The following is a 24,857-nucleotide window of genomic DNA, read 5'->3' on the forward strand; positions in this document are numbered from 1 at the left end:
ACCTCTCACACAATATATATAAAGAATGAGGAAATCACCTGTCTAGGTGGGAGAGAGCAGGAGGGTGGGGAATGTGTCTGGACATGCACCTCTGGGGGTAAGACCTTTGGGAACAGGGAGAAAAGAGTGAAGCAGTCTGCATCCTTACTCAGTAGATTTCTTCCTCTCCTTCACAGGGCCAAGTATTTCCATGGAAAGAAGGTGAATGGAGAGATTGAGATCCGAGTGGAACAGGTAGGTTGGAGCTGAGGCTTTAGTGCTATCGCTGTGACTTTTTCTATAGCTGGAGCCATTCCCAGGAGCACCCTTCGTCCCCATCTTATATAACTATAATGAGTCAAGATTACCAGAAAAATCCTGACTTATACTTGGGAGACTTCTTAAATTACAGATTTATTTAGTCCAATGGTTTTCAACCTTTTTGTTTTAACAGCAGAACTTTTATTCAGAGGAAATCGCAAGTAGGAGCCCATTCTACCAAGCTTCTTTGGTGGAAATGGGCATAGGGAGCCCCAAAGTCTGTCTGCTCCGTCCTGTTCCACCTCCCTACTTTCCCCACCGTGGTCCCTGAGGTGTCTCCTTGGAACCACTTGGGCTAGGAAGCACAATGTAGGAGCACAATGGGTTTGAATCCGGGCTCCCTTGTTTTCTAGATATTGGGCAAGTCAGTCTTTCTGCGTCTCATTTTCCTTGGGATTAAATTATGTAAAGCTTCAAAAGAGATTAGAATCTCGAATACTGGCTCTTGTTATTACCACTGGTATCAACATCCATACCCCTCATTTTATAGGGAAAGAAGCACAGACTTGCCCATGGCTACAGTGGAAGTCGGTGACAGAATTAGGACCAGAACTTGTGGTCTCCAGATCCAGGGCTCCTTCCATTCATTCAGTGAACATTTGCTGGGGACTAACTCAATACCAAGCACTGTGCTTGGCCTTAGAAGGGCACATCAGGGCATGGGCTCTGGAGCTAGACTCTAGGTTCCAGTCCCAACTGTGTGATGTTGGTTCAACAATACTTGAGCTCTCTGAAGTTCAGTTTCTTCATCCGTATAATTGGGGTAATCATAGCATCAACTTCACAGGGTAGCTGAGAGGATCAAATGAGTTAGTCCAAGAAAAGTACTTCGAACAGCACCTGGCATATATCAACACTTAGTAAATGTTACCCATTTATCATCATCCTCATCATCAAAGGCAAACAATTAATAAGATAGAAAAGGTTCCTGCTATAAGAGGAACTCAGAAAAGCATGATAAAAAAATAGAGAGGTTTGACTTTTATGGCACTCTTTGAGTTTTGTGTGTTGGAGGAACAGAAAGCTTTTCTGAGCATCAAATTTGAGTTGGCTTAGTATTAAAACATCTACAGCTTGAATTTCGATTTGATCCCGTGGCTTTCAAGTCAGTCCAATGTTCTACTGGTTTTCCTTCCATGGCAAAGAGCAGGTTATTTTTGTTCACTTGACAAATATTTGTCAAACGTCTGCTATGCTAGCTAGCTAACACGTGGGGAACAAGGATAGAGAAGCAGAGGCTCTGTCCCGAAGAGCTTGTGGTCTAGGAAGGGAGGCAAGGTAAGTCTTCACAGAACCTAACACAGGTAGAAACCAGGAAAGCGAGGTCCAAACTTAGTGCTGTGGGCACCAGAGGCCACAACTATTTGAGGGAGTCAGAAGTGACTTCAAGGAGGGGGTGGTATTTGAAATGGATCTTAAAGGGTGGATAGTATTTCAACAAGTGGTGATTGCAACAGGAAGAGTGCATGAGACTGAATCAGCATGAGCAAAGGTAAGGAGCCTGGAAGTACAGGGTATGGAATGATGTGTGAACACATTGTCGTTCCCTGGCCCCAGCCTACTCATCCTCCCAAATTCTCTCTCTCAGTGCAGAGTGCTACCATCTACCTTGCACCTTAGCCAGAAACCTGCATGGTCTCCAGGATACCTCCCTCTCCCTCCACCATTACACCCATTCACCAGGTGCTGTGGACTCCATGTCCCATGTCTCTCTAGTCCACCCACTGTTCTCCGTTCCCATTGCGTAGGTCCTTGGCTGAACCATCATTGGCTCTCATCCAATCTTCCTAATCAACAGCCTCCTAACTTCATCTTTTCATCCACTTCCAGTTTATTTTTTGTACTAAAACTAGTGATCTTTCTAAAAAAACAAATTAGAGTCTTAAAGTGTTAGCTTTAAAATTCCTTTCTCAAAGATTCTTTATTTGAGCCGTTCCACCCCAATCTAAATCAGGTAAACTGGTTATTCCCTTTCATAGCGCCTCAACATTTCCTTCCTAGCCCTTATCTGAGTTTTTAACCACATATTTAGATGTGGTATTATTTGCATGAGGATAGGGACCTTAGCTGTTTGGATCTCACTCTGTTAAATAACACAGGGCCTGGCTTATACCAGAGCGGAAGCAAATATTTGCAGAATGACTAACTGATGGATTCCACAGATTCCAGGCTGCTTGTCAGTTTCCAACGGAGATAAATTGCTCTTCCTTAATCTTCCCTCAAAAATCTGAGCTTTCCATACACCATCTGGTAAATGCTCAGTTGCTAGCTGTCTCATCCCATTTATGAAACCCCCAGGGGCATGTTTTTTTTAGCATCTTTATTGGAGTATAATTGCTTTACAATGGTGTGTTTGTTTCTGCTTTATAACAAAGTGAATCAGTTATACATATACATATGTTCCCATATCTCTTCCCCCTTGCGTCTCCCTCCCTCCCACCCTCCCTATCCCACCCCTCTAGGTGGTCACAAAGCACCGAGCTGATCTCCCTGTGCTATGCGGCTGCTTCCCCCTAGCTATCTATTTTACGTTTGGTAGTGTATATATGTCCATGCCTCTCTCTCACTTTGTCACAGCTTACCCTTCCCCCTCCCCATATTCTCAAGTCCATTCTTCTGGCCCAACTTAACGGGTGTAAAATCTATAAGCAGGAGCATCAGAGAGAATTGTCCTAAGAATCACTCACCCAGGACACTGGTGACTCTCAGCCAGTCTATGAGGGCTACGATCGTGCTGGAAAAAGTTGGCTAATTTACAGTCATCTTGATCTCTAGTCATCTCCCTCCATGGCAGCCAGAAGGCAAAATTAGCCAAGAGACCAATTAGCAGGTCATTTGGGCATTTTTCCCTGAAAGATAGGCCTCCCTTAACTCATCTTAGAGTCTGAATTGTTTGTCTTTTCCCATCTGGATCGATGGGTGGGTCACATAAGCATAGCGCTTAGGAAAATTCTTAGGATGGAAGCCACTTTTTAGTCTGAGCTGGCCTCACATTGTGGAATTCTGTCTCCCAACTAAGGACCAAATTAACCAGATAATTGCACTGTCTGGGTTTTGCTGGACAGAACAAATGAGTTAGTTGTGGTCAGCCTAGAGGAAGCCTCCGGCACTTCTCTCCACCCTCTTCCCCCCAGTTCAAAAACTGTTTGCCTCAGCTTTTGCAGAGCCAGGAATCAAGAAACCCTGGGGAGGCCAGTCGGGGAAACTGCCTCATGTTGCATCCTATTACCCAGAATGCCCTGCTGGCTCTGCAGGGCCTCACAGCAGTGTCCTAGCAGGGCCCGAGAGGTTCCGGCCAGGGTGGTTGGCATGTCAAGCTCTCCTCTGTTTATACTTGAGGCAAAGGGTCTCTTTCTCCACAGGTGCAAGCCACCCCTCTGTGGGACTCAGCAGTGAGGTTGATGGATGGATTAATATCAAGTAGACTCACAGTTCTGAGACTAGCAGACTAGGGCTTGGTGAGGTAGAGCCTTGGGCTTCATTCTTCTCTAATAAAAAATGCTGAAATTATAATAGTCTTTCCTCAGTGTTAATGGAGGTACCAAAGCGTAAGGAATGGCAGTGCCTTGCTCCAGCAGATGGAAAGAAAGGCTGGAGAAGGTGAAGATCCTTCTCTTACGAAGCTGGACAAGCCACAGATTTACATAGGAATGCCAGTGGCTCCTTCGGAGTCCTGTCCTTGTGTGATATTGGAGTTGAGATGGGTTTAGGTAGATGCATATGGATCCCAGGGAAGGCTGTTGGTTGAAATCCTGTTCGTCTTCTGCCCTTTATATATTTACTCAACTTAATTATCTGCTGGGAGCAAAGGTGGAATTTCTCCCTTAAAATAAGTTAAACACTCAGGACCATGATGTATATATTTTTCATACCTACTTCAGCCTACCATCCACAATTCTTTCTGGGGCAACCTTTCTTAGCATGGACCCTAACTGTAGATATTGTTATAAAGGCCATGTTATATTTCAAGACATAATTGTCGGTGAGATAGAGAAGTGGAGGTTGGATGTTTGTTAATTTGGTTTTGTGGATTGGTAACAGGTTGGACATTACCCCCATTAGGAAATGACTACTTGATAGTAATTCACCTTGAAAGAGATACATCTAATGCTTTGCCAAAGAGTTCTGCCCTTGGCTCTGTTCTATAGCTCCTTCTTAACTGTGATTTATTGAATTACATTTGCCAATGACTTGAAGTTAATGGGAGAGAGAGTATGCTGGATTAAATTTGATACGATCAAACTGAATAAGGATACAATATAAGGTCCTATTCAAAAGCTCAGCTGAAGAGGAGAAGGACTGGGGAGACTTAGCATATTAAAATCTCATGAGAAAAAAAAAGACCTAAAATTTGAGTTGAACAAATTCTTAATATTCGTGAGAAGAAATATGGTGTGGAAATTAAGATTGTGACTCCAGTGTAAGATATACTGGGGATGGAATCTGAGCTCCATATTTTAGCTGGGTTGACGTTTCACTTACAACATCTCTAAGCATCAGCTTCTTCATCTGAAAAATGAGGATAATAATTTCTACCCCCTAAGAGTTAAAGTGTGGAGTGAGTAAGTCAGTGTAAGTCATATGCTTGGTATAGTTTCTGGCACATGTATTAAGAGCTCAGTAACTATAGTTATGGTTGTTACTCTCTCAAAACCTGATGCCACTTCAGGCTGCATTATCAAAGTACAGCATTTAGAATCCAGAAAGGTGATGGCACACACATATACACACACACATAGCACACAAACTCTCTCATACAATATTCTACCCAGACTCCAGTGAGAGATCCAGTTGTACCATCACATCAGGAGGGAATAGTAGCAGCCTGGAATGCCTTCTTAAGGGAGTGGCTGGAGTGAGAGAAGCAAAGGAGATCAGTGTAAGGAACTGGAAATGCTTAGTCCAGAGAAGAGAGGCCTTTGGTAGGACCCACTGTACTCTGTGCAATTATCCACCACCTGAATGAGTGGTTGAAAAGAGTTAGAGCTACCATATGTTGAGTACTTACAAGATAAGGATAAATGCTTTTTGCTCTTGGTATGGTCACTATCATTGCCTCCATCTTACAGAAACTGAGGCTCAGAGGGAATAAGTGGTTTTCCAAAGGTTGCCTGATTTATAATTGGCAGGAGCTTGTTTTTGAACCCCAGCAGTCTGAATTCAGAGACCTCCTCTTAGCCACTGCATTTTTCTGCTGGTGTTGCAGATACCAAGGACAATAACCAAATGTACTGGTTAAATCACTTTATATGCATAATCTTATTCCAACCTTTCCACAACTCTTTGAGATGGGTACTATGACTCTCCCCATTTGGCAGATGAAGAAACTAAGGCTCAGAAAGGTTAAACATCCTGCTTGAAATGAGTGATGAGGGAGGAATTTGAACCCAGGTTTCATCTGCACGTGTGCTGAACCAGCAGCCTATATTATTTCACTGGGATTAGAGTTCTGGCTAATGGTACATCATACAAGAAGATGGATTTCAACTTGGTATATACAGAAACTGTTCAGCAGTGCTGAGTAATGATGAATAGACCACATCCCTTTGGTAGGTAAGGAGTCCCTGTGTTGGAAATGCTCCGGCAGAAACTGGGTGGTTAATTTGGGAAATATTTCACAGGAAATGTATGTACCTAATCAGATATAACTTTTATTATTTTTTTCTTTTATTTATTTTTTTGCATAAAAATAATATATTCAAATAGTCAAAAATTAAAAAGGTAAAAAATGGCATCTGGTGAAAAGTCTACCTCCAACCCTGCCCCCACCAATGTTTCTCTTTGACTAATCATTTAACTATTTATTAGCCAGTTTATTTAACTATTATCACTTGTTCCTTGGGCAACTTTCAGAGAAATTTTAAATGAAGTAATCAAATACACACATATGTTTATTTTCCTTTGCTTTTCATAGATGGTAGTTGATCAGGAAAACATAAAGCATTGTATTTCAGAGGAGGATTGAATAAGGAAGATTGATTCCAAATGGGTCAAAGGGGGAAATCATATTGCCCAGAGCCACAGCAGTCCCCTACATGCACTGTTGTCACTGCCACTGCTGGAACTGCCGCTATTGCCAGTAGAGGACATGAGCCCGCACTCCCACTGATGCTGCAGGAGTTGCCACCAACCTGCTTTAACTGCTGTTGCTGTTGTGAAGCTTCTGTTGCTACCCTAAGAAGTGCAATAGTTACCACCATCTTCCTAACGTCAACTGTTACCTGAATGCCTCCCATTGGTAGAAATTAGCTGGAATTGTGTGTCAAAAGAACCTGGGAAGTGTAGAGGTAGGCCTTCAGCCCCCGTAGTGCAGGAGAGGATAGGATGGGTGTGGGGCTGACGGCAGTAGACGGTGAGCGACACAGTCCATCCACACACACCCTTCTATCCATGAAAGTATGTGCAGAGCCGTCTCACGCTTGTTAATGATTGCCAAGGGTGCTGTCATACGGATATACCACAATTGATTTTCCATAATTTTACTGTTATAAACAATGCTAAACCTATTTCATTTGAAGCATCAGTTAGTATAGCCGTAGGATTCCTATCTAGCATAGAAAAACTGGTTATAAAAAGTATTGCAGGGCTTCCCTGGTGGCGCAGTGGTTGAGAGTCCGCCTGCCGATGCAGGGGACACGGGTTTGTGCCCCAGTCCGGGAGGATCCCACATGCCGCGGAGCGGCTGGGCCCGTGGGCCATGGCCGCTGAGCCTGCACGTCCAGAGCCTGTGCTCTGCAACGGGAGAGGCCACAACAGTGAGAGGCCCGCATACCGCAAAAAAAAAAAAAAAAAAAAAAAGTATTGCAGGTAGTGCATGCTATAATGCATCTTGAGGAATGAACTACTTTCCCCCAGCTGCTGGAATTGATACCAGAAGACAGCCCTCAGCTGTCAGCCCTCATTCTGAACTGCCTCACTCAGGTGAAAAGACCTGCCTTGCCCAAGGGCACATCTCTTGGGACCTTGGCTGGCACAGGGAATAAAGACCTAGCTCCTTTACCCCAATTTGAGACAACGCTGACGGGCCATCCCAGCTTCAGAGCTCCTGTGTTGTTGGCGGAGACCTCTGCTGAGACGGCAGTGCAGCCCAGCTTCACGCTCTACCCAGTCCTGCTAACTTCCCTTGTCTTCCCTTCCGGTGGTGGTGATTCCCAGCGCTCCCTAATGAACCTCTCAAAGGCTCATGTTCATTTCAGAGTCTGCCTCTCAAGACATTTATAATGCTGATAGATAGTGACAAATGACCCTCCATAGAGGTTGTGCAGATGATCTATAAGATCCTTTGGGTCTGGATTTCTAGGACTTTACACGACTCATGGGTTCTGGAGACCATCCTGCGCAGAATGCTGTCCTGGTTACAGCCCAAGCATTGATGCTGAACTCTGAAGTGCTCCATAATTTGATCTTATTTGACCTCCTTGTGTTTGAAATTCACCAGAGCTTGGTGTTTCTCTCTGCAGGGCTGAGTCCAGCAGAGCTCTACCTGCTCTGATCTACTAAGCCTGTTTTGTTAACACAATCCTGCAAGATTTATTTGTTTGGCTTGGCTTTACCCTGACCTCAGACATTCTGTTTTGTATTATTTTTAAAAGCGTGCAGGTCTCCACAGAGGGGTTTTTTCTTTTCAAATGTAAGAACCAGCTGGAGGAATTAAAAAAAAACAAACAGGTGGGACACTAGGACTATTAAATGAAACATAACTCATTAGAGGAGCAAGTGTTTCTCTCTTTAACTATGGCATTGATTGATGTGGGTTTATCACCATCCTTGGCCTACCTTTAGGCTCACTGACTTAGGAAGACAATAGGGAAATGGAGAAACAATAATCATGGTGATGGTAGCAAACTTATTGAGCATGGACTGTATGCTAGGGCCCATGTTACATCCTTCCCCTGCATTAATTCATTTAACCTGCACAACATTCCTGTTGCTGAGGAAACTAAGGCTCAGAGAGCTTAAATTGCCCAGGCAGGGTCACACAGCTATTAAGAATGTGGGGAACCAGGTATTTGAACCTAGGTTCAGCCAATTCCAGGGTCCTAGTTCTTAACCAAAGTAGATCTACCAGTGTATGTATGTTCGATCTTGAATTTGCCTTCTTCAGGTTCTTTGCCTTTGTTCTCTTTGCTTAGATTCTTTGAGTACATCATTCTACCATCCCTTCCTATCTCACCCTACTCGTTTGATCTACTGGAAAAATTACACGTTCTTATGAGATGTTCTTCCAGCAAAAGCCTCCTCCTTTCCTGACTAATCCTAATGGCTCTGACTCATCATTTGATGTTTCTGGCTTATCGCTGCATAGTTCCCCTGTTAACAAGTCTGTTTGTTCTTTGTTTTCCCCCAAGAGTTAACGTTCACTGTTTGTCTTTAAGTGTAGCTATATATTTTTAGATTACATGAATAGTGTTAATAGCTCAGACTCTGGAGCCAGAGCACCTGGGTTTGAATCTCAGCTCTGCTACTTCCTGAGTGACCCTAAGCAAGTAATTTGACTTCTCTGCACCTCATCTTCCTCATATGTAACATGAAAATAATAATAACAGTAACAACAACAACAATATGTACCTGTAGAGTTGTTGTGAGAATGAAATAAGTTGTCACACGTGAAGAACGCAAAGCAGATCCTGGTACCCAGAAAGTGCCGCATAAGTGTTAGTAGCTATTTTTACAGTCACCTTCACATCATTGATCACATGTTGCCTGAGTAGTTTCTAGGTGTCAGTCTGTGGGGTTATTCAGAAATGGAAAGAATATAATCCATTCTGTAAAGAACTTTGCTGTGTAGTTGGGGGATGAGACATATAAACAGTTCATGTTTGTATGTGTGTTTTTATTATTGAGAGATATATTTATCAATTGATATATATATATATATATATATATATATATATATATATATAACCAATATTACTTCCCATTGAGACATGGCACTCAGTTGGCACCTGGTGTAAACTTCTAGCTTTTCCTTCATAGCAGGTAGCACAGGTCCTGGTCAAGGTGTTCAGTGAATGTTGAGTGAATGTCTGAGTGATTGGGTGGTGTGGTACAGTCATAGAAGGGTGGAGCCAGAAAGGGACTTTGGAGATCATCTAATCCAGAGGTTCAGAGAGGGGAAGTGACTATTCCTAGCACACACATCACATTATTGTTGGAGTGCAAAGCGTGGAGAACCCAGGTTTCCATCTCCCATGTCACTGTTTTTCTTACTACATTTCTCCACTTGCCAATGCTACCTTTTGTCTTCCCCTTTGAAGAAACTATTTGTCCCTTCTGATGGGTTTTGTTTTGTTTTGTTTTGTTTTTTGTGGTACGTGGGCCTCTCACTGTTGTGACGTCTCCCGTTGCGGAGCACAGGCTCCGGACACGCAGGCTCAGCGGCCATGGCTCACGGGCCTAGCCGCTTCCACGGTATGTGGGATCCTCCCGGACCGGGGCACGAACCCATGTCCCCTGCATCGGCAGGCAGACTCCCAACCACTGCGCCACCAGGGAAGCCCCCTTCTGATGGTTTTAATACCAGCTGAACTAATCTAATTCTCTAGTCATGAAGTTCATACTTTCCACATTTACTGCAAGAGGCTTTCTTCTTTGAGAGTGAGAGTGGTGGGGAGCCCACCCCCACTGATAGCCAATGGTGGGCTCCAAACAGTGCAGCGGGGGGTATATTGAGGCCATGGTTGGATGAACCCTGCTGATTCTAAGTGCAACAGGGACTGCTTTGCCAGTTGGATGATCCTTCATGACCCACCTTCCTGGTGTAGCTGTACCTTAACCAGCAATGAGAAGAAAGGAGCAATGGGCATGAAAGTGAGTCCATCTTCTTGCCCTGGGAAGTGCTGCTCATAGCTCCTTAGCTCTACCTGCCAAGTTTGATAATTTACCCTTCCTAATGCCACCCCACTCCATCAACATCTGCCCTGCCCCCTGTTAGTATCATAGATAGATGAGACTCCAATGGGAAGTAAGGGTTCTGAAGGAGAACTCAATAAGCCCTTTAATTTCTTTTTTTTTTTTTTTTTGCGGTACGCGGGCCTCTCACTGTTGTGGCCTCTCCCGTTGTGGAGCACAGGCTCCAGACGCGCAGGCTCAGCGGCCATGGCTCACGGGCCCAGCCGCTCCGCGGCATGTGGGATCTTCCCGGACCGGGGCACGAACCCGTGTCTCCTGCATCGGCAGGCAGACTCTCAACCACTGCGCCACCAGGGAAGCCCAGCCCTTTAATTTCTTGAGGGATGTGTAGTAAAAAAAATGAACAAAACTTATCTTAACTGCTCCTTCATTCAAGAAACACTTACTGAGAACCTGCTTTGTATGACCTTAATGACAGAGCCCTCCACTCTCAAAGGGTTCTCCTTCTGGTGGAAAATAGACATTGGGGGCGTTGACTATGGTACATTGTGGTGAGGGCTGTCACAGAGTTGCATGCAAAGCATAGTGGAGCACAGAAGAGGGAGGGATTGTCAACCTTGCCTTGGGACACTCTTTGGAAAGACTTCACAGAGGCTTGGGGATGAGAATTAGCTCAGGCCAGGAAGGGTGCAGTTGTGCCCATCAGGCCTTCCCACAAAAGAGCATGTTTTAAATCTCAACTTGTCGCATGTAGGGGAAATGACCAGAGTATGCAAAAGGGTGGTAGGTGAACCTGGAAAAGAAGATAGAGAACAGTCTCTATTTGGGGTGGGCTATGTATGGCAAGGCATGCGGCTAGAAATCGTGTCCCAGAGGGAGTGGGGACATATTTATTGAACTTTTTAGGTCATGGCAACATGCCATGAAAACGTGATCATGTTTTCATTTTAGGATGCACATGCTGATAGTGGATTTAGAAGATGGACTGGGTAGGATTGGTGGCATGAGACTGGAGGCAGGGAAACTCAGCTCTGGATTTTGGGTGAAAAAAACATCATACCCTGGAATATTATGCTCGGGAGGAGGCTCATGGAAAGAACTTCATAACATGCATGTGTTCTTTAGCCCTTTAGGCTTCATTCTCATACCTGTAACTTGTATTTGAGAATAGAAGGGATGACCTGTTTTCCTTATAACAGAGAGGATGGAACCAAACCCACAAGATGTGTTTAAGCTGGCATTGCATGAAAGCAAACCACGGTCAACTGCATCTTATTCACCAGCTTAGTCCCGGCCGCTTGCTCTGACCCACTTCACACCCACATTCCGACGTACTCCCAGCCAGCCTAATCTCTGGCCTTGTGATTCCTTCAACTGCTTATGCTCTCCCTCCTCCACATCCTTCTGCCCCTCCACACACCACTTTTCCAGCTTTGACCTTCAGCTTCTGCTCAGGCGCTCTTTACATTTGTTGCCAGCTCTGCTGTCATCTCCACTATTTGGGGTCTGGCTCATTCCCTGATGAGCGGAGCCCCCACTGGGCTCACCCCAGCCCTGTCAGCAGCCCCTGCCCGGATGTGCTTGCACACAGGATTTCGGTCTTTGCATTTCAGTAGGAATCAAGAGTTATTAATTAACCCAGGGTGGAACGTATTATGAAACATCCCAGAAAGCTGGAACAAACCAAAGGGACTTCTGAACTCACAGCAGGGAAAAATGCCTTTTAATTGACTTGGATGACTTCACTGCAAAAATCTGTCTAGCTGTTATGCTAAACTGGAAACTAATCTATTAGATTGTCTAAGAAATCTCCCAGCCCACCCTGACCAGAATCTCTAGAGGTGGGGAGTGTGGCCGACACATAAACAGGATGTATGCTTTGAAATGGCTTCTTTTGGATCATCTCCAGTCTGGCTGCCTTTTCTAGACCCTGGGAAAGAAAGGAGAGGCTGCTATCTGAGAATGAGTTTATATGTTCTACAGTGTGTATCTTTAACATCACATAGAAGCTTTCCTAAGGCACTGCTTCCTTTAGAGTAAAATTCAGCCTAAGCTGAACCTGTCTTGGACCACTTCTCTCGGAGTTTAGAGGGTGACCTAAGGTAATTTCCACAGATGGTGTTGTCATGTATGTGACAGCTGTGCAGCCTGGGCTCGGAAGGGATTAGTGAAAATAACCAGTGTCTAATCATGTGCTTACTAAATGCCAGGCACACGCTGAGCACTTCCTGCAGATTAGTTTATTTATCCTCGTAACTACCCTATGAAGAGTAGATGCTGCAAGTTCCCCCATTCTCCAGATGAGGAAACGAAGGCTAAGAGAGGTTGTGTGGCTTACTCAAGGCTACACAGCTTATAAGTGGCAGAGCTGGAATTCACAGTTTGACTCCAGATGCTGTTTTACCTGGGAAGGTGTATCCTGGAGAAGTAAAACCTGAAAAGGACGTGATGAATCTCCTCTTCTGTGTAAGCGCTGGCTTGTGCATTAGACTTGCTCCGTGGGACCCAAGTTTGGCCTACATGGTCCTCTGCGAGTTAGCTCCTGCCTACCTTTCCTCAAGGTTTAGCTCAGGCATTATTTCCATTCTGTTTCCCCTGAGCTGCTTCTATCCAAGCAGGGCAAGGTGCCTCTAAACCGTACTCTCACATACCTCATGCATATTTCTACCATCACACTTACCAGATTGCTTTGAAATTACTGTTTCACCTGCCTACCACTCCCTCTGGGCTCTGGGCTTATAGAGAACATGGACAGTATCTTTATTCAACCGACAAGTATTTACTGAGTGCCTACTATGTGGTAAGTGCTAGGGCTGAAATGGCAGTTAAAAACAGATGTAGTCTCTACCTGATAGAGCTTAAAACCTAATGAGAGGGACAGATATTAATCACATAATTGATTTCTCTCTTTCTCTCTCTCTCTCTCTCTCTCTCACACACACACACACACACACACGCACACACCGTAATTACAAACTGATTAGGAGCCATGAATAAAAGATACACAGTGTTATGGTGGCACGATACTACTGGGCACTTAATTTAGGTACTTAGTAGGTGCTTCGAGTACCCAGATACATAATCTGTGCTCAATAAATATTTGTGTAACTTTTCTGAAGTAGGGGAAAATGAAAAAGCTACAGAGAAAATGTCGGATCTACTATAAGAACTTCCCAGGAAACAGAGTCACCCAAATATTCTTTTACATGGTAAATGACACAGGTAAAGCACTAATCTGACAGCAACGATACAGGTAAAGCAATGCTTGACATTAGGTTTACACAACATGTCAGCCACTGTCTGAGTTTCCTGTATACATTTAATCCTCACCACGACCCCACCAAGGAAATACTGATGGAACTGAGGCTCAAGAGGTTAAGTGTCCTGCCCAAGGCCACCCAGTGGTCGGTGGAAGAGCCGAGGTGTAGGTGCTCCAGAAGCCCTGGCGCCCATAGAACTGACCCTGCGTCTTATTGCCTGTCTCGATCTTCTCTAGAAGCGTGGCTGATCACCTGGTGTTCCTTTGCCCAAAGGTGATGGTGCTGGTTACGGTAGAGCCAAGCTTGTCTCCTTCTGGCCAAATCAGGCTTTGGGAATTCTCAGGGGAAGAACTTGGCAATGATAAGAGGGCAGTGCCAAATGGGAAGTGGAACTGAGTCCCATTAAGGGACATCGAGTTGCATTTTGGGGGTTCTGGGTGCATGTTAAAGCAAAGAAGAAAAATTATTATTGAAGGTCAGTTATGTACCCTTCATGGCCCTAATGCTTCTCACATATTGCTATATTTAGTCCTATTATTGTTCAGATGACGAAATTGAGGCTGGGAGGGGTAATGTAGGTATTTGTGGGGTTAGAGACAGAATTGTGATTGGAACCTGTGTCTGCCTGTTTCCAAAGCCCAGGTCCCTTGACTCACCTGCTGCCCAGCCAGACCTAGAAAAAAGTCTTGCTTCCTTCAGTCTACAACACTTTTTCAGATTGATTTTCTCAGAGACCACAGGCAGCCCATCTGGATTTTCTGACCTCCCTTTACCTGTGTTTCTGGAACTTTCTTTGCTCCCTCAGGTTTCCTTCATGAGCTTCTGGGTGGGTTCTCACCCTGTTTGAGATGGAACCAGACCAGATGACCTCTTCACCCACCCCACCTCAGGGCCTACATTCTGTCCAGACAGGGAGGAGACAAGCAGCCCTCCCCTCTGGCTGCCAGGAAAAGCAGGGGAAACAGAGGGGCTGAACCTCCTGTGGCTGGGCCAGCCAAGTGCCAGGAGCCCCCAACTCCGCATTCATTGGACACAACGAGGTTTTGATCATTTGTCTCACTTGGCTTATTCTTATACAACTGCGTTGGTTCCTCTCTGAATCCCTTTGCTCTCCATGGCCCCGGCTCCTCGATGTCTATGGGATGAAGGCCAAAGTCTCTAGGCAGCACCGAGGCCCTCCCTAACCAGGCACTAGCGTGGTGTTCTCACCACCTCTCTTCCTCTCTCTGCTCAGTGGTGCCTCCAAGGGTCTTTGGAGAAGCTAACACTTAATTCAGATGGTCTCTTATGTATAGTGGCTTTCCCCCTTCTGCATGTTTGTTTCTAAAAATGTTTCTATGGATATCTATCTATCTGCCCATTCTTCCATCCATCCATATACCTGTTTGTCCAGTTACCCATCTCTCTAAAACCTAACTCTCTCCCCACTCCTTTTTTTTAGGAGGGGTCCTCTAATCAGTCTAGAGCCATGCTTCTTTCCCCTAAATACCTTCACAAAATTTAGTATATCATAATACCAATAATAGTGATAATAATCATAAATAACTTCCAAATATTAAGCACTTGCTACACACACTTAACACACACACACCTGATGCTCTACCAAGATTTTAGTATATATAACCTTACTTTAACCTCACAGTGGCCTTTGGAGTTATCTATTACTGTTACAGAAGAAACTAAGGTTCAGAGAAATCTAGCAAGGCAGCTTACAGTGGGCAGAGCCAGGATTTGAACTCTTGGCTCCCAAGCAGCCCATACTCTTCTATAAAACACATTCTCCTGACTCCCACTGCTAACTCACCCCTCATTCTGGGATCCACATCTGCTACCCCTACCACCCTTCTTTGTGGCTTCTGGTTTCTTCTAATCCTCACTTTAAGTGCTCTTTGCATGTATTTATTGGGAAATGGCAGTAAGAATCTGAAGGTAAACAAGCTCATCTCACTAATTCTTATCACCACTCTATAGTGTTTTACTTGTGTGGAGGAAAATCTTCTGTTGCTTCGGAAGAAAGATATTTCAGAACAGTTTGATGTGATGGACAGAGCTGTGCCTTGGATCAGAAGAGCAAGGGATCAAATCCTGGCACTACCTCTCATTATCTATGGGACTTTGGGCATGTGATGCAGTGTTCTCAGCTTCAGTTTCTTTATTTGCAAAATGAAGATAGTAATAGCAATACTACTGTGTTCAGCACATTGTAGGAATTTGGTTCATTTTAGTTAAATCAGGGAGGACCTTGGATCTGGGTTGACTCATTTGTTAAGGAGGAACTGGCAGATGCATGGAGTGTTTTCTACCTGCTAGTCCTCCCCTCCAGCCACGACAGACACCACTGCTGAGCAGCCTCATTATTCTCCACACAGCAGGCAGCAAGATGAAACTCACTGGGTGGCCCCAAAGGAACTTCCAGTTCTCACATTCTGTGGGTTTGATATGAGCTTACTTAAAAAGGATGATAAATTATGGATAAGGTGGTTGGATCCTGCCATATGAGCTGAGTTGGTAAATATATGATGGGGATGAAACCAAGACCCACTGACAACAGAATGCTGAATTCTATTCTGGCAATTTCTGGAGTTGTCCACTAGAGCAATTGTTTGCCGGTCATGTCCTTAGAGCCCTGCTGTTCCACAGGGGTACCTAGGGTTGCAAACTGTTGATCATCTTCGGAAGAAGGGGGAGGGGAGAGAAAGAAGGAGGAGGAGGAGGAAGAGGCGAAAGAAGAAGAGGAGGGAGAGGTGGAGAGGAGAAAAAAGAAGAGGGGAGAGAGCTTAACTCATCCCTTCTGTATCAATAATTCTCAACCAGGGGTGATTTTGCCCATGGGGGCCATTTAGCAACGCCTGGAAACCTTTCTGGTTGTCACAACAGGGGGATGCTACTGACATCTGTGAGTAGAGGGCAGGGATGCTGCTAAACATCTTACAGTACACAAGTCAGCCTTCCATAGCAATGAATAAATTATCCGGCTCATAAGTCAATGTGCCAAGCTTGGGGAACCATGTTCTAGACTGAAACAGCTCCAAGAGTATACCTTTTGTGCAGGTACCCTAAAAACAGGAGGTGGTACTTCAGTTTATGATGCTGTGGGCTTCCCAGACCACTCCAAAGAAACTTCACCTTCCCTCTCCCTTTCAGTCATCACAGTTGCCTCGGGACAGAGACGGGGCAGGAACCTTCTTTATTCTTACAAAGATGCCAAGGCAGAGGTTTCTCTGATTGCCCCAAGATCCCATAGCGAGGAGGTTCTGAATGGAATAGGAACTTCATGCTCAGTGATCTTTCCAACACAGCCCACCTCAGTAAGTGATTGTGCACCCAGCAGCCCATCGGAGGCCCAGAGTCAGCTGAAACCCTAAAGGGCTGGACCAAGCCTACTGTTGTAAAGTTACCTGGGGTTTGTCTTAGTTGAGTATGGTAAGACATGCAGACACAGAAATGACTGTCATGAAGGAAGAAGTGTATTATATTCATAGTACCCTAAAGCAGAGGGCACAGCCTGCCACGATGTGGGGGCCGCAGGGGAGGCACCGTAGCTAGTCAGGCAGCAGAGGGAGCAAGGGGAAATGTGAGCAAGAGCCTTTATTGTGGTTTTGTGGAAAGGAAAGGGCAAGGCATGGCAAGCAGGTTCAGGGTTGGATACTTTGAATAATTTTAGCAGGCTCTGGGGTGTAGGGACTGTCCCTGGTTTTCTGGTACCTGGCTACGGGGCATTAGGGGACAGGGGGATAGTGGCCCAGAGTGAGAGCCTGGTGGTGGAGGAGGTTGCAGTGTGGGCTCTGGATTGGTTGTCTTCCATTTGACAGGCACTGTCTATGGCAAGTCTTTTACTCTCTCTAGGTTCTGGCTAACTCTATGAGAGGCAGTCCATCCAGGGTCAGTGAAGCCCCAAAATGTCAAAGCATCAGAATACAGAAAAGAAGACTTGGTTAATACACCTATCTAACTCCATAGCCTCACCACACTGCTGCTTTTTAACAGTCTTTTAAAACACAACTCTTTTGTTCTAACTAAATCTTATGTGAAACCCAATATTTAAGCAAATTGAAAAATAAAAATTACTGCTCTGTTTGATGCAGAGCTTGGAAGGCCCTGAACCTTTGAACCTCCAGGAAGTGTCCGAGGCCCCTCCAAAGACAGCCTCTTCAGAAGTAACTGTCTCACTACCTCCATCCTGCTTGTCCCTTTGCCTTGGGTTCTGCCACGGGGTTGGAAGAAGCCTAGGGGAATAGTTAAGAGCAGGGATCCTGGAGCCAGATCACTTGGGTTTGCATTCTTGATCTGTCACCTCCCAGCTGTGTGACCTTGGGGAATTATATTTAATTTCATTGTGCCTTAGTGCTCCCAGCTATAAATTAGGCATAATGGTAATAGGACCTACTTTATGAGGTTACTGTCAGAATCGAGTTAACACATGCAAAACCCTTAGAACAGTACCTGGCATATAGTAAGTGCTTAACAAACTATTATAAATTGTAATCCTAATATAAATATAATTAATGATATTGGATTATAAATATGCTATATTATAATTATTGTATTGCTGCCAGAACTACCAAGACAACACATACAATTAATTACCAGTCCTGTTACTATTAGTCGTGCTCTTAGTACTATCACTACTTTTGTCTCTACCTCTCCAAAGACTACAACCACTGCTTTTCCTACCTTTGCTTCTATTGCTGCTGTTTCTACCATTGTTCCTACTGGGATAACCATTGTCTCCACTGCCGCTGGTCATTGCTACCACCAAGTGAAAATAATGTCAGTTGGGTCCTTAGAGTCAAAGCAGGTGTGAAGGAGCAGAAAATGATAGGAGTCCTCCCTGCTGGGCCACCATGGACACGTTCACACTGTTGCTCTTGTATCCTCTTCGCACTTCCCTTGCTCCAGGTTTAGGGGAGGTTAGTTATAAAGTCCCAGGCATGCGGGGCCATTGTTGATGAGCTTGTGCAGTGGTTCTACATTTGTGATGTGGTTTCTCTTAGCCTGCAGGGTCAGAAATGACCCATTATATCTCTTTGTGGCACTGGACATGCAAGTGCCATCATGACTCAAGAATGTCATCCGTTCAGCAGCTCAGAGGGGCTGTTTGCTCTCTGGAATGTGGACAGAGAAAAACCTCCTTGCCTTTGCTTCTCTACGTGGGAGTGCATTGACTGCAGGGGCCTCTTCTTCCCTGACTCCGCCCCTTGCGATCCCCATTTGGGGATTAGGTTCATGCTGGCTTTGGCTGTATCTGGGTCATGCTGTCTTGGAACTACTGTGGCCCCTTGGGAAGAAAATGAGCATCTGAGAAAGGAGGACTCAGCCTTTAGAAACGTCTCTATTGAGGAAAAGGAATCGGGGAAACAACCCTTCTGCAAGGAAGAAAATGGCCTTGGGTTCCCCTTTCCCAAGCCCAGCCTTAATTTGGAGATATTTCACAGTGGACTTTTGAAGGGGTGACCGGTTCATACCAAGCTGCCTTAAATGCTTGGAGCAAAAGCCTATGGGGACTTGCAAATCAACCCCGTGAAGAGAAATTAGTTGTGTCTTGTCTCAGAACTCCCAAAGCCTGCTCCAAAATAAACACGTAAGCTGTGCCGGCAGGGAAAGCCTGGCCCTTTTTTCTTCTTCATTTTAGGAACTCCATGTGTGCATTATTTTAAATAGGCGCCAGCACACGAGGCCCTTTTAACAAGATTAAAAACAGATGGGGCCTTAGGCTGTTCAGTAGCTCTCAGAAACTGACATGGGAAGTGCTAAGCCATCTCGTGTCCAGGCGATGTTCATTTTCTTCTCGAAGCACAAGTGTGGCCAGGCCTCTCATTCCCAGGGAGCAGGACTCTGCTTCCTGCATCAGGTGTGTCTACCAGAGGAAGGAAGTATCTCCTTTCACTGCATTTACCAGTGTTTGCATTTACTTAACCCTTTGGCAGCCTGGGAGAAAAACGTATTGTGCTAGCCTTGGAGGCTCCACGCTTCTGGAGCTGGAAGCATTAGGTTTTAACTTCCTTATTATAAATGGGATTATGACCCTTCATAGCTCATGGCTCTCCAAGGGCTCCCAATCTCACTCTGAGTAATAGCCAGAGTCCTTCCCATGACTATAGGCCCTTCATGGTTAGACTTCCCTGACTTTCTTCCTGCCTTTGTCTTTCTTGCTTACTCTGATCCAGCCACACTGCCCTTCTCGCACTGTTCCTTAAAATCAAGCAACAGAAAACAAGTCTTGACGAGGATGTGGAGAAGTTGGAACCCTTGTACACTGCTGGTAGGATTGTAAAATAATGTAGCTGCTGTAGAAAACAGTATGGTGGTTCCTCGAAAAGTTAAACAGAATTACCATATGACCCAGCAATCCCACTTCTGGGTATATGCCCAAAAGAATTGAAAGCAGGGACTCAAACATGTTTGTAAATCCATGTTCATAGCAGCATTATACACAAGAGCCAAGAGGTAGAAGTGACCCAAGTGTTCACTGGCAAATGAATGGGTAAACAAAATGTGGTATATCCACACAATGGAATATTATTCAGCCTTTAAGAGGAAGGAAATTCTGACATATGCTATAACATGGACAAACATTGAAAACATTATTCCAAATAAAATAAGCCAGACATAAAAGGACAAATACTGTGATCCCACAGTATATGAGGTACCTCAAATAGTCAAATTCATAGAGACAGAAAGTACAATAGTGGTTACCAGGGGCTCTGGAGGATGAGGAGTTACTATTTCATGGACACAAAGGTTTTGTTGTGGATGATGAAAACGTTCTGGGAATGGGTGGATGGTGGTGGTGGTTGCACAACAGTGTGAATGTATTTAATGACACTGATTTATACACTTAAAAACAGTTAAAATGGTAAGTTTTATGTTGTGGGTATTTTACCACAATGAAGACAAACTTTAAAAAACTCAAGCAAGCACACCCTGCCTCAGGGCTTTTCTCTTTGCCCGGAACCCTCTTTCCCGATGTATCCGCATGGCTCATTCGGGTTCTTTGCACAAATATCACCTTCTCATAGGTGCTTGGCCACCTTCTCTGACATGGCACCCCCCCATGCACACTTCTCAATCACTTTGTGTCATGTCACCTGCTTAATTTTTCTTCACAGCATTTAGCACTCTGAGTGCTAACCCCGCAGGTCTTTCCAAAGTGTCCAGCACCAAGCCCAAGCTGCTGGAGGGCATCAGGGCCTCCATGTCTGGGGTTCAAATCCAGCCATATTTCCTGAGGCCTAAGCAGAGGGAGTGGCCAGTCCTCATCTTGGTGCAGGGCTTTACCCTGGTCCCTTGGATGTGCAGACTAGATTGAGTGGAGGGAAGGGGGGAGGGGAGACAGCTGGGAGGCAGCCCTGGGGAGAGGAGTTGAGGCCCACGCTGTGGGTTGCAGCAGGTAGAAAAGGAAGGTTGAATGCGTTTTTCCTTCCTACAGCGCTGAAAATGGTGTTGGATGTGTACAATGAAAACTAAATAAAGGAAAGCATGTTAAGGTAGGCTAGAGCATTTGTTTTTGTCATCACATTACAAGTTTCAATTTGGAAAAAAAAATCTACAGAAATTAAATTACATCAGTGTTACTTAAGCTCCTTCAGGATCTCCCCTCTTGCGGTGGTACAGGGTCATGCCTGCTGCATCTCTAGCCTCATCCCCACCCCAAGCAACTCCTCCCAAAGCTCCAGCCCCATAGTCATCTTCTCACCTTCAGTTTCGCACCCACCTGTGAAACAACTGCCAAACATGGACTCTGCTTCTGCACCCCAATCTGCAACCCATCCATCATCCATCTGGAGAAATGTGGGGAGACTTTCACACCTGCTTTGTTTAATCCTATAAACAAACACACTTTTCTGATCATTCAGCAGAATGGTCTTTAAACCTATGGAACCCAGCTCAACCACGAGAAGTAGATGTCAAGGGGACATGACCCATCATCCTTTTCTGTGTAGCTAAGCCGTGGTCTTAAAATCTCTGAACATTTGCCCGATCTGTCATAGATGGCAAAAATGTATTGCAGGTGGCAAAATTTGTTCCTAGGTCTCTCAACCTTATAAAAGCTCTAGAGATGAGAAGAGATGAGGCTCTGGTTGTGCTACCACTCTGTCCCCCCTTAAAGCTTCTTCCTCCTCCTCAACTCCTCCTTCCCCCCTCCTCCCCCTTCCCCCTTCTTCCCCCTTACCCTCTCTCTCCATTTTTCTCCCCCTCCCCCACCTCCTCCCTCTCCCTGTCTCCTTCAGTGAACACTCTTTCTATCCTCAGGACGTAATCAAAAGCTCTCCCTACCCTTGAAGTTTTCCCTGGCAGAGGGAAAATGACAATGGATGTTTTACTTTGATTCTCAGGTGCTGTTGCTTCTCGGGAGTACGAACAGGAAGGAGTGACTGTCCAGGCAGAATTAGGGCATGCCTGGGTCCTCTGGCCGCCAGCCAGTAGAACCCTACCTTAACCCCTAACAAATGTACATCTAGGCTTTGGAGAACAAAGCTTGGCCATTAAGAAAGTCCCTGAAAATCAGGATGACACAACTACTGGTGCTTTTCCTCAAACTCTACTCCTTGACTTCTTGCATTACCAAACGTGATGATGATGATAATGATGATGAAGATGATGAATTGTTACGTTCACTGACATTGGTAAAGATGATGTTGGTGATGAGGATGGTGATGGCGCTAACATCTTAGTGTCTCATGCAGAATAAAATCCTTACCACGATCTGTCCCATCGTCCCCTCTCTGACCTTGTCTCCTTCCACTCATGCCCTCACTAGCCCTGTTCCAGGGAGGGCTTCCTTGCTGTTCCTTGAACTCTGCACATTTGTTCCAGCCTCAGGGCCTTTGTGCTTGCTGTTCTCTCTGCCTAGAAAACCACCCTCCTTACTGGTATGGTCTCCCTCATTTTGCTCATATCACTGACCAAGTGCCACTTTTCCTGACCGCCTTCTATTTTTCTTCTCCTGACACATTATTTATTGTTAATGGTCCATCTCCCCCCATTAGATACAAGTTCTGTGATAACAGGGATTTTTGTCTGGTACTTTCACTGCTGTGTCATCAGAGAAAGTAACAGACACAGTAGTTGCTCAAAAATAAGTTGTTAAATGAATGAATTAATGGATGACTTGAGTTCAGGTTCCAGCTTTCTTGCTCAGTAGCTTTGTGATCTTGGCCAAGTCATTTGCTCTCTTTGTTTCTCAGTTTTCTCATCCGCTAATGGGAATGCTAATGCCTACCCTCGTATCAAGAGGTCATTGTAATGATCAAATTAAAGAATATAACCATCATAGCTAACATTGATTACTCACTTATTTTCACTTAGGCACCTTGCTAAGGGCTCCTAAATGGATTAATTCATCTGATGCTCACTACTGCCCTAGGAAGGTACCATTCTTAGCCTTGTTTACAGATGAGGGACTGAGGCATAGAAAGGCTAACTTGCCTAAAGTTGCACAGCAAGTTAGGGGTAAAGCTCAGATTCCAGCTCATGGGGTTCAGTTCTAAAAACTATTATATACCAAACACTTCGTAAACTGCAAATCAATGCTGTTAATTTTTTAAAAAATAATGTGGTAAACTCCAACTAATTTTGGATATTTCATTAGTTGAACATTTAAGAATATAGGTTTTATCATTTTATTTTTCTACATTTTTATGTATATTTTGACATGTTTTTATGTTTTTCCTCTCCCTTCCCTGCCTTCTCCACACACACACACACACACACACAGGAATATTATGATTTTCTGATGAGCAGAGGTGCCTTTGCATCTGCCTGTGTAGCTGGGGGTTTGGCATGGGAGGCAGGCAGTACTGCCAGGCAGCACTCGCTGACCCAGTGACCAAGACCTTCGCTGAGATGCCCAGCGCTGCTTCTGCACAAGATTTCCTCCCCTGGAAGTGTCCACTGAATGAGTCTGCAGACTTTCAAAGTCTGCAAGGTGAGTCTGTACTGGTGGAAAAGAGCTCAGCCCCGAGATGCCAGCCAAGGAAGTCACTGAGCCCATCATGCCCTTGGAGCTGAAAACACGGCCTCTGCTGGGAAACCGACAGGAAGCAGTTCTTGCTGAGAGCAGGCCTTGGGCCGCCTGCCAAGTACTTGCCATCAACAGGGCAGTTAGAAGAAGCAGAGTGGTGAAGGAGGGGCCTGTAGGCTTCCCTAGCAGACACTGCATACTGACGTGGAGAAGACACTGGAAGATGTAAAAATGAGAGCTCTGCGATTTAGGACACGAGTCACCCCGAATAAGCCACTTGGTGCAGTGTGAAGAGTGTCAGCCTGGGTTTGGATCTCAGGCTGCAACTTTGGACGAAGTCACTCTGCTTCCCTGGGCCTCACCTTTGGCATCTGCAAAATGAGCATCTGTTCATTCAATGATATTTACAGAACACCTGTTCTCTTTCCCTAGACAGTGGTTTAGGTGCTGGGATAGAGCTCTGAGCAAAACAGACAAAATCCCTGCCCCCTGGAGCTTCTGTTCTAGTGAGAGAGATGGACAATTAAATGTTTAATTGGGATGGACGGAAATATTTATGTCAGAGGGGGATGAATGCTGTGGGGGAAGATTAAGCAAGAAAACGGAGCTTGGAGCACAGCAGATGCTTCGTGGGGAGGTGTCACTGTGGGCGCCAGGGAGCAGAGGTGTGCTGCCAGCTTCGGGAAGCAAGACTTAGGGGCTGGGGGATTGGAGGCTGGAGGTGCTCAGTGTGTTTGACAAGGGAAAGGAGGCCAGCGTGGAAATGACAGAGTGAGCTCGAACTGGGGAGGACAGGGGATGGTGGGGAGGCAGTGTCAAGTAGGATCTCACAACCTGTGTAAAGCTTGGGTTTTCTGTATTTAGTACTGTTTTATTATTATTGCTGCTGTTGATGCTTTTAACAATTCTCTTAGACTCTGTGAGACTCTGAAAGAACTTAAGAAGTGAAGAAGATTACAGTACATGTAGAATGCTGATTTTTTAAAAAGGAATTTGTTAATAACACAGTTTCCTTCCCAAGAGCAAACATAACAATCTCTTAGGGATTAGGGTGGAATTTTGATGAAAACTTGCTAGAGGACTTGAGAATGCCCTAATCCTACCTTGACAATCACCACCACCAGCCCTTTTCCAGGTTCCTAAGGCAGACAAAAACACAAGGAGGAAGAGCAAATAACAGTTGAAATACCACTAAGTGTTAGCTGGCCTAGCCCCCCCCCCAACTGCCGTGCAGGGGCACCCGCTGAAGCTGGCCTGAATCACCTCCAGACCAAAGCAGTGCAGCCTCTTACCTGTCTTTAAAGCCAAAATCCCATTCATGGACGTCACTTACTACATATGTATTACTAGGTAGTTCCAAGGTACAACGAACACAATTATAAAAAGAAAGAGCAGGACAGCTGGGCCTCTTTGGAATCAGAGTTCAGTGCTGCCAACTCAGGAGAGAGAGTGGCTGAAAGAGAGATGGATGCTGAGGTTGG

The 24,857-nt window shown here is 45.1% G+C and overlaps 1 protein-coding gene across 1 annotated transcript in view; it reads left to right on the top strand.

Moving 5' to 3' along the window:
* Positions 1-24,857, top strand: part of SYN3 (synapsin III) — a 454,719-nt gene that overhangs the window by 57,661 nt on the left and 372,201 nt on the right. The window contains exon 3 of the mRNA XM_060112343.1: positions 177-234. Coding sequence (XP_059968326.1) covers positions 177-234 — 58 coding nt within the window. The remainder of the gene's footprint in view (positions 1-176; positions 235-24,857) is intronic.

The sequence above is a fragment of the Mesoplodon densirostris genome, chromosome 11 (assembly GCF_025265405.1).
Source record: "Mesoplodon densirostris isolate mMesDen1 chromosome 11, mMesDen1 primary haplotype, whole genome shotgun sequence".
In the NCBI taxonomy this organism is placed as follows: domain Eukaryota; kingdom Metazoa; phylum Chordata; class Mammalia; order Artiodactyla; family Ziphiidae; genus Mesoplodon; species Mesoplodon densirostris.